The sequence below is a fragment of the Diceros bicornis genome, chromosome 8 (genome assembly GCF_020826845.1).
Source record: "Diceros bicornis minor isolate mBicDic1 chromosome 8, mDicBic1.mat.cur, whole genome shotgun sequence".
Taxonomy (NCBI): Eukaryota; Metazoa; Chordata; class Mammalia; order Perissodactyla; family Rhinocerotidae; genus Diceros; species Diceros bicornis.
The window spans coordinates 5542385-5556605 of record NC_080747.1 but is presented as its reverse complement, the minus strand read 5'-3'; the positions used below and the strand labels follow the sequence as shown (position 1 = coordinate 5556605).

Below are 14221 nucleotides of genomic sequence, written 5' to 3'. Positions count from 1 at the left end.
TGTAGGTGTTTCCCCTTTGAGTTTTAATTGAAAATGAAATATATATTCAATTAACAAGCAAAGACTAACTGAAAATGAATTTTTGGGGGCAGATAGAAGTGTTTACGATGAAATTTTCTGGAAGACTACACAAGAAACCTCCCTACAATGAGTAGGACGCGATGTTGGGTACCTTTTACTTTTCACTTTACACTCCCTTTTCTGTTACTTTCAGCGTGCATTTATAATAACTTGAAAAGTTGTTTTAAGTATATCACCTTTTATCATTAGAAAATGGTTTGAGGACTTACAGGGAACGGACTTCCTGAGTCCATCGTTGGCCCGAAAGCTCCGTCCCTTGTGGCCTAGGCTGGACACTGGGGCCAGAGTCCCTCCCCCTGAACGATCTGCTCTGCGCAGCCAGCTACTCTCCCACCAACCCATCCCTCCTCTCCCCAGAGCCTGCGCGGGCTCCCCATTGCCTACATGGTAAGGCCTTCCATGACCTGGCCTCCATCTCCCTGTCCAGGCTCCTGTACCCATGATGTCCCCCACCCGCCATGGAGGGGTGCCAGCAGTGGCATGCTGTTCCGGAACATTGCCTTTCTTCCTTACCCATCCTTGATCCTGGATGAGCGCCTTGAAGTCTGAGGCTGGCTTTCCTTATAATAACATGAGGCTCAGAGCACGATTGTGAACGGCTGTCAGAGCTGACATTCATACAGCGTCCAGTGCCTGGTTCCTGACAGGCCCTGGAAAAACATTAGCTGCTATTATTGTTTCGTGTCTTATTTCGCTGTCCACCATGTAGGTGGCACCATGTATCACACTCCTTGTGTAGCTGCCCTGCTTTACCCAGTAACGAAGGGGCGTGAAGCCATGAGGCCGATGGCTGGTAGCTCAGTGCCTGGGCCCAGTGAAGTTCAATTGCTCCTGGTTGAATTTGAAGGAAAACATGAGTTGATTCTAGTAGGTGAAGACCTCCCATTTTTATTGAGAGCTCTATAGGGTAAATGGTTCCTGGTTATGTTTTGTTTCTTTGATATTTTATCTTGGGCACATTGTGATTCGTTTTCTCTCCATAGTGGGTCATAATCTTGGCTTCAGGTTGCAAAAGAGTGTGTAGTAGGGATTATCTGAATGAGTTTGGGTCCCTTCCATAATTGTTCAAAAGGTCACCAAACCTAAAAGGCTTACACCTTCCATCATGGATTATCACGATTAATTGCACGACGATGATAGTTCTTTAAGCAAAAATGAGAGCACTGTACTTTTTGTGGAGGCGTATGGGCGGTTTGGCCGTTCACTGTGACGTCTCAGCGCTGGCCACGGTGGGCATTCAGGGGCGCTTTCTCGGTGGTGTTGGCACCGCAGACCCCTCTCCCCTCCATGAGTTCCCTCCCGATGCGGGGCTCTCGGGCAGTCCTCCTGCCTCGCAGCCCAGCCCTCCCCCAGCTTCCTCTCCCTGGAGCTCCCCCAGCCCTGGGGGCTCCCTCGCTGCCATCTCTTGGCGGGGTCCCTCTGCTCATTTAGTGAGAGGTAGAGCAAAGGCTCACGGCGGGTGTGGGAGAAATCGCACGACTTCTTCCAGGTCGGGGCACATCTCTGGGCTGACGGGGCTCCTCCCCGGTAAGGGAGAGAATTCCCGAGAAAAGGTGAGCAGCAGAGTCTGCTGAGCGTGGTCACTTCCTGGCCGGCTCTCGGGGAGAAACATATCAAGTCTGTGTCAGGAACCATTTCCTGTCAGACCTTAGGGAGTTTTTACATCTCTGAACTAATAAATGGAAGCAAATGCATACAGCTATGTATGTTTTTAATTAACTAGATTTTTCATTTAAAAAATAATATATAGGCAAAAAATACTGTATATGCATGGTAAAAAAAAAATGCAAACAGTATGCAGAGGCTTACAGTGAGAAATGGGTCCTGCTCACAGGCCAGAGCCCCAGTCCCTCACATCCCCCACCCCACCTCTGCATCGGACGCCCACCACGACCAGTTTCTAGTACATCTTCCAGAAATTTGCCGTGGATATACAAGCACCTATGGGTTAGTGCATATGTATTTTGATAAAGGACACATCCTTGTCATTTAGTCGTAGAGTTCCTTTTGGTTTAGGATTTCAAAGCAAACTCTTTGAAAATAAACGAGACCCAGAGTTGGTTGTGGGCTCTCTCCAACACCACCTTCAATTCTCCAAAGCTCCCTGTTGTACCCTCTTTGCCACATACCTAGCACTTTCTCAGGGGTCTTGGGATGAGTTGAAATTCTCAGCCGTGCTGGGAAAAGCCTCAAATCGGCAAGTGATTTCACAGGTGGAAAGGGACTGGCAGACCCGGCCGGCCCACGTGAAGTCCATAGGCCCTTTCAGGCTACTTTTACATTTGGAGAAGGCCGGATCCCCGGGCCTCCTCCCTGTCACCAGACATCATTCTGTCCACAGGGGGATGAGAACAATGACCTGTACTGTAGGACGTGCAAGCAGTTCTTCAGTTCTCTGCATAACAAGAAGGAACACCTGCTGGGGAAGCAGCACCTGCAGAACCTCACAGGTAACCAGCCGCTGCTCTGCTCTGCTCTGCGCTGCCGACGCAGGCCTCGACTCCCCCTGCACTGGGGCTCGCCAACCCACAGACACAGGCGCCTTGTTGTTTAAATTTACTGTTAAGACGGGATCTAATCGAATGCTGTAATGCCAGGTGAGTGTGTGGGGGAGTGGGTCCAGAGAACACATGTACATTCGCCTCCTAGTCGACAAGGCCACCTGCTCCAGCCCCGCCCCTCGGGGGCCTCCGTGTCCCTGGAGCCCGCTGCCTCCTGGACTCCAGAGGGTGGGGGCCTGGACACCGCGTTCCCTCTGCCCAGCGCCCTGTGCCCAGTCACTGCAGGGCTCACTCCCTTCTTCACCCAGGCCTTGACTGCCGCCGTCCCCGGAGGGCACCCTGGGCCCTCTGGGCACAGCTGCACACCTTCTGCCCTCCCCGTCTTCCCCGGCTTTATTTCTCCCCATCATTCCTTCATCTTCTACCAGCCTCTTTCGTTTGCCCATTTACATTGTTGTTGTTTGCCCTCTCCCACCAGAATATAAGCCCCTCGTGTTTGGGGATTTTTGCCTTTTTTATTCACTGCAGGATCCCCGGGGCCTAGAGGCATGGCTGGCACTCACGGCCGGCACTTGATGTGGATTTTCTGAATGAATGAATGAATGAATGAATGAGTGAATGAATATGGTCAACAAGTAATTCTTGAGCACATATTCCATCCCAGGCACTGAGCCAGGGGCTGGGGACACAGAAAGAATAAGACAGAGCTCTGTCCCAAGGAAACTCAAGTATATGGGTTAATACAAACAACCTCGTGTTAAAATGTCTTGCGTTCAAGTGAAACGAGACCCGTAGAAACAGGCCTGCCCCCCAGTGATGACAACTACATAAAATCGCAGGGTGCTATGGGGCTGGAAAAGATCCTGCAAGAATGGAAACAGTTATGTCCACTGCTGGACTATGGGGTGACTTTTTTCCATCTATTCTTTAATGTTGTTAAACCAGAAATAGAACTGACTTAAGCCCCTGCTCTGCATCGTGCTTGCTGAGTGGCCCGGGACCAGTTAGTTAACCTCTCTGTGCTTCCATTACCTCTTCTGCAAAGTGAGGATGAAATTGCCCACCTCGCAGGGCTCTTCTGAGGAGGCACATCAGGGCCTTGTGCAGGCCTGGTGCGGCTGAGACATCACCTCCCCCAGGACGTCTTTCCTGATCCCAGACTTGAGTGGGGGGCCTCCTCCGGCCTCCTGAGGCTCCCGCATGTATGCTTTGCTTAGTAGTTATCATCCCCTGCTACTGTCACCACCACCCCGCAACACACAGGTGCATGCGTGTGCGCGCACACACACACGGAGGCACAGACACACACACACGCGGAGACACAGACACACACGCACACAGAGACACACAGACAGATACACACACAGACATACACACACACACAGAGACACAGACACACACACACATAGACACAGACACACAGACACAAACGTACACTGGTCTGCCCTCCTGGAGGGAAGGGGCCGTGTGGTTCAGGACACATCCCTGGCCCATAGTAGATATGCAATAACCATTTGATGGAGGAACGCACAGATGGACAGAAGCCTCATGTTTGATGTTTGAAAGGAAATAAACCGTTTTCAGTGATGTCTTGTTTAGGTGAATGATGGCAATGAAGACAAAAATGCATCTTATTACTGCAGTGAGTAGAACCCGTGTGCTCCGGTGCCCAGCATCTTACCGTGTAAATTACCTGCTGGAGACGATTCAGGCTGATTTCAAAATCTATAAAACCACGTGCAGGGAGATGTGAAGTTGCAGATGCATGTGGCTGTGATCCAGTGTAACTTTTGCAGTATTTAAAGGAAACAGGCTTGGGCAACCCTCGCTTCATTTTCCCTCTGAACTGCCTACAAATTTTACGTTGGCGGTCAGGCTCTTGAGAGCTTTTCCATTCCTGCTTTTATTGCTGCAATGTTGTGGAAAGCAGGGCTTTGGGCAGCTGCAGTCTCTGAGGCTTAGTCCTGACGGGACGGAGTGTTGGCCTCGCATCTCTTCGGGGCGCAGGTACCCAGGTCTCACGTGGCTCTTGTTGCCTGGGCTCCCCCGAGGTGGGGCATGAACCTGGGAATCACCTGCCCCCACCGTCACCGTCCCAGGAGAACCTGAGCTGCCCCATCCCCAGTCTCCACGTCCTCTCAGCAAAGCCAGGGTACAGAGCAGATCGGGGAGCTAGGTCCAGAGCTCTTTCTTATAACAGCGTTGCTGAGATCTAATTCACATACCGTAAAACTCACCCACGGAGAGTGGTTTTCAGTGTGTTCACAGATATGTGTAGCCATGATTATGGTTAAGTTTAGAACATTTTCCTCACCCCAGACAGGAGCCCGTGTCTGTTAGCAGTCACCCCGCATTCCTGGGCAGCCACCCATGTGCGTTCTGCCTCCATAGGAGGTTCCAGCATTTTAACATTTGATGTCTCCTTTCCGTGGAGAGGCCGCCAGGCATGTCTGCCTTGGTGACGTCTTAGGTGGGCTGTGCCCTGTCACCCTGAAGGGCCTGAGTTTGAATCCCTGCTCCGCGTCTTACTGCCTTTATTATCTTGGGCAGAGTCTCCACTCAGTGCCGCCTTCTCCTCAAGTGCAGGAATGGGGTATTAGCACCCGCCTCCCAGGGCCGTTGTAGGATTAAATGAGTTAGCCGTGTGACAGCCTCCCGCCGTGCGGCACCTTCTGGGTGCCCACCATTATTATCATGAGCTTGGAGGCTGCGGCGTCTGGGCAAGTCCCTACCTCCCGCCCTCCTTTCCAGGAATCTCAAACTGCTCATGGTTCCTGTTTTTCCCCTCCAGCTGCCCTTCTCTTGGAGTGAACTTCCCACCTTTGTGCCCAGTCTCACTCCTGTTCATCCTTCAAAAACCCGTCAAAAAGACAGATAATAGCAAGTGTTGATGAGGATGGGGAGGAATCGCAGCCCCGATCCACTGCTGCCAGGAGTGTCAAACGGTGTAGCTGCTTTGGAAAACAGTCTGGTAGTCTCTCAAAAGCTGTTTCCGTGTGACCCAGCAATTCCACTCCTGGGTGTATTCCCAAGAGAACTGAAAATGTATGTCCACGCAAAAACTTGTGTATGAATGTGCATAGTGGCAGTATTCATAATAGCCCCGGACTGGGAACAACCCAAACGTCCACCAACTGATGAAGGATAAATGCAATGTGGTCAGACAGTGGAATACTATTCATCCATGAAAGGGGATGAAATACTGATGCATGCTACAACGTGGAGGGACCTTGAAAACGTGGTAAGTTAGGAAAAAAACAGTCACAGAGGACCACATAGTGTAGGATTCCAAGTATATGAAATGTCCAGAACAGGAGACTCTATAGAGACAGAGAGCAGGTTAGTGGTTTCCCGGGGCTGGGGAGATGAAGCAGGTTAGGAGGTGATGGCTAAAGGCTACCAGGTTTCTTTTTGGGATGACAAATATGTTCTAAAATTGACAGTGGTGATGGTTTCACATATCTGAATATACTGAAAACCTTTGAATTGTACACTTTAAGTGGGTAAATTGTAAGGTATGTGAATTAGATCTCAATAAAGCTGTTAGGAAAAAAATACCCATCTCAGTCAAGGACCCCCTCCTCCAGGAGGCCTCCCCTGCTGCCCTCCACCCAGCACTGGGCCCAGTGCATCCTGCTTGTATGTCTGTCTGCCCCCTGGACCAGGGACCCAGTGCAGGACTGGGGACCCAGCACAGGGACCAGGGACCCGGCACAGGGACTGAGGACCTAGAGCAGAACAGGGACCTGGATCAGGACTGGGGACCCAGAGCAGGGCCGGGGACCCGGAGCAGGGACCGGGGACCCAGAGCAGAACTGGGGACCCGGAGCAGGGACTGGGGACCTGGAGCAGGGACTGGGGACCTGGAGCGGGACCGGGGACCCAGAGCAGGGGCTGGGGACCCAGCACAGGGACTGGCTTGCCCACATCTGGACAGAGAGCCAGGCCTGGAGGAGCTGCTCATTTTATGCTCCTGGGGCCGACCTCCGCTGGGATTTCTTTCGTTTTTAGGGGAATTTGAGAAAGATTCCGCCGAGTGCTTGAAGCATCTGGGAACTCTGGAGGAAGAGGAGGGTCAGAATTTGAGCAAAGGGGACTCAGAGGAGGAAGCCGAGAGCCCTGATTTACTTCCACTCAGAGGCCTGAGTCCAGAGAACAGTTTCGCTTCCCTCGACTTGTGTTTCCTGCAAGAGTTTATCTTCAAACTTCTGAAAAGTGAGTAGTCAAGTTTAGCAACTCCCAGGTAACGCTGCTGATCTAGGCTTTCGTAATCCTAGGGGAATAACAATAAGTAAAACTAATACTCAAATGGGAGATAACCGAGGGCTTCGATGAACCAGCACAGCTCTAAGCCCTTTATACCAGTTACCTGGTTTAATGCTCATAAAAGTACTGTGAGGTCAGTAATAATATCACCTCCCTTTAAAGATGAGGAAAGTGCAGCACAGAGAGGTTAAGTAACTTGCCCATGGTTGCACAGCTAGTGAGTGGCCGAGCTGAGATTTAAACCCAGGCCATGGGGTTCCAAGACCACTGCTCTTCACAACTTCCCAGCAATCTCAGCTATGTAAAATTACACATATGTAAATCCAGGCAAATGTTAATGGTAGTCGTCTCTAGGAGGCAAGAGGAGGGTGTTATGTTTGTCTTTATTCCTCTCTGTATCTGCCATGCTTTCCCCAGTGGACAGATGTCCTTTATGTTATCAGAGAAAGGACTAAACTCTATTGAAAAGGATTTTGAGGATGACCTGGACACATTGGGGTCCCTGCTGTCGCCTGTGTGAGGCACAGTTCAAAGGGAAGGGAGGTTTTTGATGAAAAAGAACAGAAAATGAAGACTTTCTCTCGCTTTTCCTCTCAGTCAAGGAATTTGAGCTCAGAGAGCTGCAGAAGACTCTAGAAAGAGCTCAGGCAGAGCAGGAGGCCCTGCAGAGGCAGCTGGTGGAATTGCAGGTGAGGCACCCCGGGGGCATGGTCTCTGCAGCCCACTGCTCAGCCCAGGGCCCCTGCCCGTGGTGTCGGGGAGTGAAGGATGAAGACCACGTGGTCCATGTGAAATAACAAGTCACCAGCCACAGTGCCACCCGCCTCCCCACCCTCCGTGTCCTTATGAAATAGAGTGTTTCGTCACTGTGTTTGACGTGCAGAAAGTGTGCTGGGAGCCTTCTTGTGCTGTGTGCTCTTTTCACTCAACGCTCGGCGCTCTTTCACGTGGCCACATGGCGCTGGGCCTGTTACTTCTCACTGGCAGCTGCACCCACCGCATGTTCCAGCCCGTTCCCCTCAGGGTGGGGCCCCAGTGGGCCCCAGCTCCCCATGCCCACAGCTTAGGGTCAGTGAGTATCCTCACACGTGTCCTGTTGTGTGTAGGTGGTCTGGACCCCACACCCCAAGGAGGGTTACCTGGTGGTAGACCGTGAGTGCTCCTCAGTGGCAAGGATGCTTAAATTTGTGCATCAATGGGTGGTACCTATTTAATGAAAGCAAAGAGAAGAAAATGAGGTGAAACTATGCATGAAGTCACAATTTTTAAATGTGTTATTTTATTCTGATTATAAAATTAACTTACAGTCATTGAAGAAAATTTTGAAATTTCAGAAGAGTATGTGAATAAAATTTAAATCCAATTGTAAGAGAAGCTTCGTTAACATTTCACTGTAGCATCTTCTAGTCTTATTTTCCATAAATATCTAAACCTATCTATTTATATAGTTAAATATATTCGTATATTATTTATCTATGTATTTATCTAAATAAGTATGTCTAGCTCTATACTTAGAGATAGGTAGGTAGGTAGAAAGAAGGAGAGAGAGAGACAGAGAAATAACTGGAATGAGAAACCACACCGTTTGTGCTCCGTGGTTTCTACTCCGTTACATAGTAAGCATTTTCACAGCTCCCTCAAGCTCCTTTTATGAAGTACCTCTCGTGCTGCATAATATTCTGTCACGTGGATGAACCACTTTGGTTACATCCGGTTATTATGTTATAAACAACACAGTGCTGAACATTCTCTTCTGTCTTGGCGCTCATGCTTGAGCTCCGGTGGGAAGGATTCCTAGAAGTACAGTGCTTACTTAACAAGCACAGCCCTGAAGAGGTCCGGGCAGGAGGCGGGGGCTGTCGTGGTTCGGGAGCACAGGCTCGAGGGGCTGGAGTCGGGCTCCGCCTTCAGCGCTGTGCCGCGGGCACCTGTCTCCATTCCTTCACCTCCCTGGTTATCAGTCTGTCCGTGAGTCAGCGGGTTAACAGTAGGATCTGCCCCGTAGGGTAGTAGGAGCGATAAAAGGAGCTAATCCACGTGGAGGACCTAGAAGGGTAGCTGGCAGGGTACCTGGCACCGACAGGTGTCTCCTTTGATCACGATTACAGCATTGCCCTCTGGGGGCCGTCCCCTCCAACTCCCTCCAGCAGGCCCTTCATCCCAGACTTTTGTGCACCCCAAAGTTCCATTGCAATTCCTGTTTCCTTTGGGTGTGGCTTAATGCCTTTCCCTGCAGCTTTAAAGAGCTCTGGAGAGCAGTGAATGTTTAAAGAAATAGGAAAGGAAGCACCCCAGTGATCCAAAGCCATCATGCGATGACCCACGTGACACAGCTCCCTGGAAACAGCCCTGTCAGGGCTCCTGGGTCAGCAGCCTGGGTGGCAAGGAGGGTGTGCACCACTCGGGGGGCAGCACCCCTTCCTGTCCAGGACCTTCTCAGCGAGGTGGCTCACTGAGCTCCCAGTCTACGTCTCTAGAGGAAGCACATCTGCCCACCTCCCAGGGATGTCGGGAGGGTCTGGGGTCCTGGCATACGGTACCCTGTCTGCACGCACTGGAGCCCTGGGAGCCCCCCTGCACACACGGCCCTCACCCTGGGGCTGCCCCCACCTTCCCTGGCCTGGGCCTGATTTCTGTTGTGGGGCCGCCAGACAGAAACCTGAGAAGGGCCAGCTCGGAAATCAGGCCCAGCTGTGGGGTCACTGACTGCCCCCGACCTGTGAACCTCAGTTCCCAGGCCTAGAAAATGAGTCAGGGACGCCTCCCGGCTTGCGGGAGGGTGACTGAAGTATTGAGTGGTGTAAAGGGTCCAGGGGAAGTGGTGGGATTTTAACAAGTGGGGGCTGTGTCGATGGGGCGGCTCTTCTACTTCCTGGAGCGGAGGAGAGATTGAGGGTGTTCGTGGATTCTGTATGTCCCCTGCACGAGCAGCTGCAAGACCCTCTTTGTTTAATTGTTTACTTATTTATTTATTTACTTGGTATTTTTTAATTTACTTATTGACTTAATTTTTTAATTTTACTTTTAATTTTTTATGTACTTATTTGTTCATTTACTTTCTTATTTACTTATATACATATTTATGTACTTTTTCACTTCTTTGTTCATTCCCTCCCTCACTCATTCATTCCATTGGAGTGCCTTGCTCCCAGCCGAGGGCTAGCAGGCCATGAACACCTAGCGTTCCTTTCAGAACCAGCAGCAGAGGCTGGAGGCGGAGCTGGCCGGCCTGAAGGCCTATGGGGTCCTTCTGGAGAAGGAGTTTGAGAACCTGAACATGATGGTGATGCTGTCCCACTTCGGCCTGCAAGTCATGGACACGGGTGAGCCCGCCTGTCTAGGGCAGTCCCTCCCCCCTCCCCCGTGCCACACGCGAGCTCCCTGCTCACTGGTCCGTACAACGCAGGCCTCGGGAGAGTCCGATCCGTTCACTCATTCGTGCCTGCATGCCCTCACTTCTTCACTCAGCGCATGTCCCTATGTGCAGCACATGTTCTCCAGGCCCTGTGCTAGGTGCTGGGGGATGTGGAGATGCACAGTGATCCTCATTATCCCACATGCAGTGCCCACTGGGGGCCAGGCCCTGAGCTGGGCACCGCCAGGGCATGGAGAGATCACGCAGCCCCTGGCCTCAAGCTCTAGTCAGGTAGACAGACCCTCGGTCACTAGACTGTCGGGGCGCAGTATCCTGAGGGGGGCTGCCCTCCACGGACAAGATGTTGTAGGCACTCAGGTGGGAGGCAATTCCTTACCTGTGGGAGGTGGGCTTCTGGAAGGACTTGACAGAGGAAGGGGCATTTCAGCTGGGCCCAGGGGGACAGTCACAAACTCCTTAGGCAGAGAAGGGGCACAGGCACAGCAGGCAGGGAGGTGTGGACACGCAGGGTGAGGGTGTATAGCAAGTAGACGGTGTGCCCTGTGCAGTTCTGGTACAAATACCCTTGTCTGTAAAGAAAAATCCATGCATACTGTTTCATTGTAAAATCTTTAAACATGACTGTTTGGAGGAACATAAAACGTGAACATTCCCCTTTACCTCCTACCGACCCCCTAAGCCCCTCCCCTCCCTAGAAGTTTGTACTGTTCACATCTTTGTGCATTTCCTCCCTGCCAGGCATTTTTCTCTGTATCTGTGAATGGTGTAATAGTAAAAATCATTAACACCTGGAATTTCTTGGAACACTGGCTGGCCATGGCCTTGGCACAGGGTCCTCGGGCCCCCTGCTGGATTAGGGGGTGGGGTCTTGGGTATTTGGGGGGCCCTTGGGCAATGGCTGTTTACCAACCAGTCTGGCAGATTTCAGTGTTTCCAGACCTGGTACAGCCTCACTGGCACATTACAGGCCAGCGGCCAGCACTGTGCAGATGAGAAACAGGCAGACCCGTCCGTCAACAGCTTGTCTGTCTTCTACGAATGGGACACACTATGCACGTCGTTCTCGGGGTGCAGTTCTGTACACATCTTAGAAATCTCTCCCGTCTGCGCGTGTAGCTCCCCTAGTTTCACCTCTACCTGGTGTGGTGTAGCAGACCCTGGCACACCGGTCCCCTGCGGATGCACGCTCAGGAGGGGACACCAGGGTTTCACCATCACGATGGAGCAGTCACACCTGAACACACCACACCTGGTCATAGGGTGGAGCATCCCTGCTCCCTTAAACAGGGAAGCCTCAAGCCAAGGGCCCTGGCAGTGAGAGGTGTGGAGTAGGTCCTGCTGTTTTGGAAACTTGGAGACCCCCTACCCTCCCCTGCCCCTCCTGAGTGAGAGCATTTGCCCTGCATGACTTCCATGTGAATTGTTACACTTACATAGTCTAAGTACGATTAGAGAGAGGGGACCGGGCTCGAGGGCTCCTGAGGAAGGAGGATTTCACAGACTTGGGTCCTCACTGGATGCGGAGGCAGGTGGGAGGCACGTTCTTTGGTGTTGATAAACCCACCGGCCCCAGCTCTCTCTTCCTTGGCGTGGCCTCTTTCTTATCTTGCAAATCGGATCCATTTACTGCAGCTATGACACCGGCAGCTCTGGGGAGCAGAGGAAGGGTGCTGTGGGGGCGGGCTAACGTCCAGCCTGTTCACACGAGTGTTCTTCCCAAGGAGGGCATGATGGAGGCGTTGGACCTGATGCCTGGACAGTATAATGTGAAGGAAGCGTGGTTTTCAGAAAGCATTTATTGATCATTGGCTCCAAAATTACAAATGCATCTGGCATCTAGTAAGGTCCACAAAGCAATTCTGCCGGCTCAGCTCCTCCTCTGCTCCTGCCACTCTCTGCTGCCTGCAGCACCCGCTCCGGCCCGCTCGCTCAGTTCACTCCATCCAGAAGACCTCTTCTGAGTGCAGACCATGGGCTCGGTGCTGGGAATCCAGAGAGTAGAGGAGACGTTTTTTGACCTCACAGAGCTCCGAGTCTCAGAGGGGTGGCACACGCTGTTGGTGTGATCCAGCCATCCTGGGGCGAGCCTCTGAATTCTCTGTCCCAGGCCCAGTGCATAGTAGGTCTCCAGAAGTGTTTGAGATGAGAGCAAGTAAATGAAGAGCGAGTATGGTCTGTGCTCGCATCTGAAACAGCCCTTGGGCTCCATCAGCTTCTTCCTCACAGTCAATTGTTCTGCTCTCCCTTCCCAACCCTGCAGCATAAAGCGCCGCCCCACCTCTGCACCAACGGGGACCCCAGGACATCTCCCAGGAGTGCTGAGGTCAGCTTCCATGGAGGCATCTCTTTCAGTGGAGACAGGATGGAAGATCTCAGGGCCTTCCAGGACGGACAGGACGGCTCTTCTGAGCGAGGAGAAATAAATCGTGTGTGTGTGTTTGCATTCACGCAACAGACTCAACCTGTCTTTTGTGTCTGGGGTTCAGCAGGGCATCCACCCTGTAAGTATTCCTCCCGTGGGCTAAGAGTTGAGCAGCTTTGATTTGGGAAGATTCGGGTAGAGGGTGTCTGTCTTTCCGCATTTGACATCCACAGAGAGTCCAAGCGCACACCTGCTCTCACAGAGAACATGGGCCGAGCAGCCCTGGGGGTGCCCCCACCTCCCTCTCGTGGTCAGTCTCTATGACTCAGGCACGCTTTGGTTTCCTCTACTGAATTATAAGCACAGTCGCTGCCCGTCAGCCTCCAAGGGTGGGGTGAAGATCGAGTAACATAGTCAGCTTCTCTGAGTCCCCCAGAAGCCGACCCTGAAATCAGGATTTGCGTGCAAGTGAGTTTTTTGGGAGGTGATCCCAGGTAGCAGATTGGGGCAGTGGGACAGGGAAGAGAAGACAGCCATGAAACCAAGAAACCACCGAGGGCAACTGCGGCTAACCCCTGGGGCCATCTGGAGCCGGTGGAGGACATGAGCCTGAGAGCAGCCCACCCAATGGCGAGGGAGCTGGGCTATTCATCCACCAGCTGCCTTCAATCAAGCTGGAGGATGGCTTCCGGGAGGGGTTAATTCCCTGTCCTTCCAGCCTGCCGTGGGGGTGGCAGAGTGGGCACAGGAGGCCAGAGAGCCCTGGGCGGGGAAATGTGTGCTGTAGTTGGCCGGCTGGCCAGTGTGCCCCCTGGGTGGCAAGCACAAGGGATGTGGGCACCAACAGTGTCTGTTGTAGAACTCTTATAGCACTTTATGGCCCATTAATGGACGTGCAGCTACAAAATGGGGGGGGGGGGTCGTTGTGGTTCCTGCACACACAGGGGTGTAGACATCGGGGCTGGGTCTGGCTGCCTTCAGCAGAGACTGGCCACAGTGGCCTCACCACATAACAAGTCCAGCGGCAAGCAGGAGGACTGGGACAGCAGCTACCAAGAGGGGCCCAGGCACCGTCTGTCTCCTCAGTTTCCTCTAGCATGTGGCTTTTGTGCTTACATCTGTTGCCCCCAAGGTAGCTCTCCAACCTGCAGCATTGCTTCTGCACTCCAGGCAGGATGGGGCAAAGAGCAAGGGCAAAAGGCGGGTGCCAGCTGGTCTTTCTCCTTTTATAAAGAGCTTCCAGAAAGCCCCACTTTCTAGAAAGAGTTTCCAGAAATCAACTTCCACTTGCAACTCAAGGGTCAAGATGGCGGCATTTGGCCAAGATGGCTGCAAGGGAGGCTGGGAAATGTAGTTTTAGCTGAAAATATGGCTGCCCACAGCCAAGCTGGGGTTGCGTTAGGGAGGAAGAAGGGAGTCGGAAAGAATTGGGAGTGCCTGCCCCAGTGGACACGATTTCTAGAGGTGGAAGCCAGCTTGTTCTGATCCTGTGAAGGCCTGTGTGCAGTCTGGCCTGCCTCAGCCCCTTGTAAAGAAGCCCAGCGACGTTCTCCACTCAGCCGACGTGGATGGAGTGTCCCCGAGCGTGTTTATGCTAGTCTTTCAGCTGGGCAATGACCATTACACTAGCCTGCT

The 14221-nt window shown here is 52.3% G+C and overlaps 1 protein-coding gene across 1 annotated transcript in view; it reads left to right on the top strand.

Moving 5' to 3' along the window:
- The window catches only part of LOC131409457 (SWI/SNF-related matrix-associated actin-dependent regulator of chromatin subfamily E member 1-related-like), a 55894-nt gene extending 43223 nt beyond the window's left edge, over nucleotides 1-12671 (top strand). Inside the window, exons 7-11 of the mRNA XM_058546701.1 lie at nucleotides 2423-2531; nucleotides 6594-6797; nucleotides 7446-7537; nucleotides 10042-10171; nucleotides 12485-12671. Of these exons, the coding sequence (XP_058402684.1) occupies nucleotides 2423-2531; nucleotides 6594-6797; nucleotides 7446-7537; nucleotides 10042-10171; nucleotides 12485-12489 (540 nt within the window). The 3' untranslated portion in view covers nucleotides 12490-12671. The remainder of the gene's footprint in view (nucleotides 1-2422; nucleotides 2532-6593; nucleotides 6798-7445; nucleotides 7538-10041; nucleotides 10172-12484) is intronic.
- Nucleotides 12672-14221: the final 1550 nt, after the last annotated feature.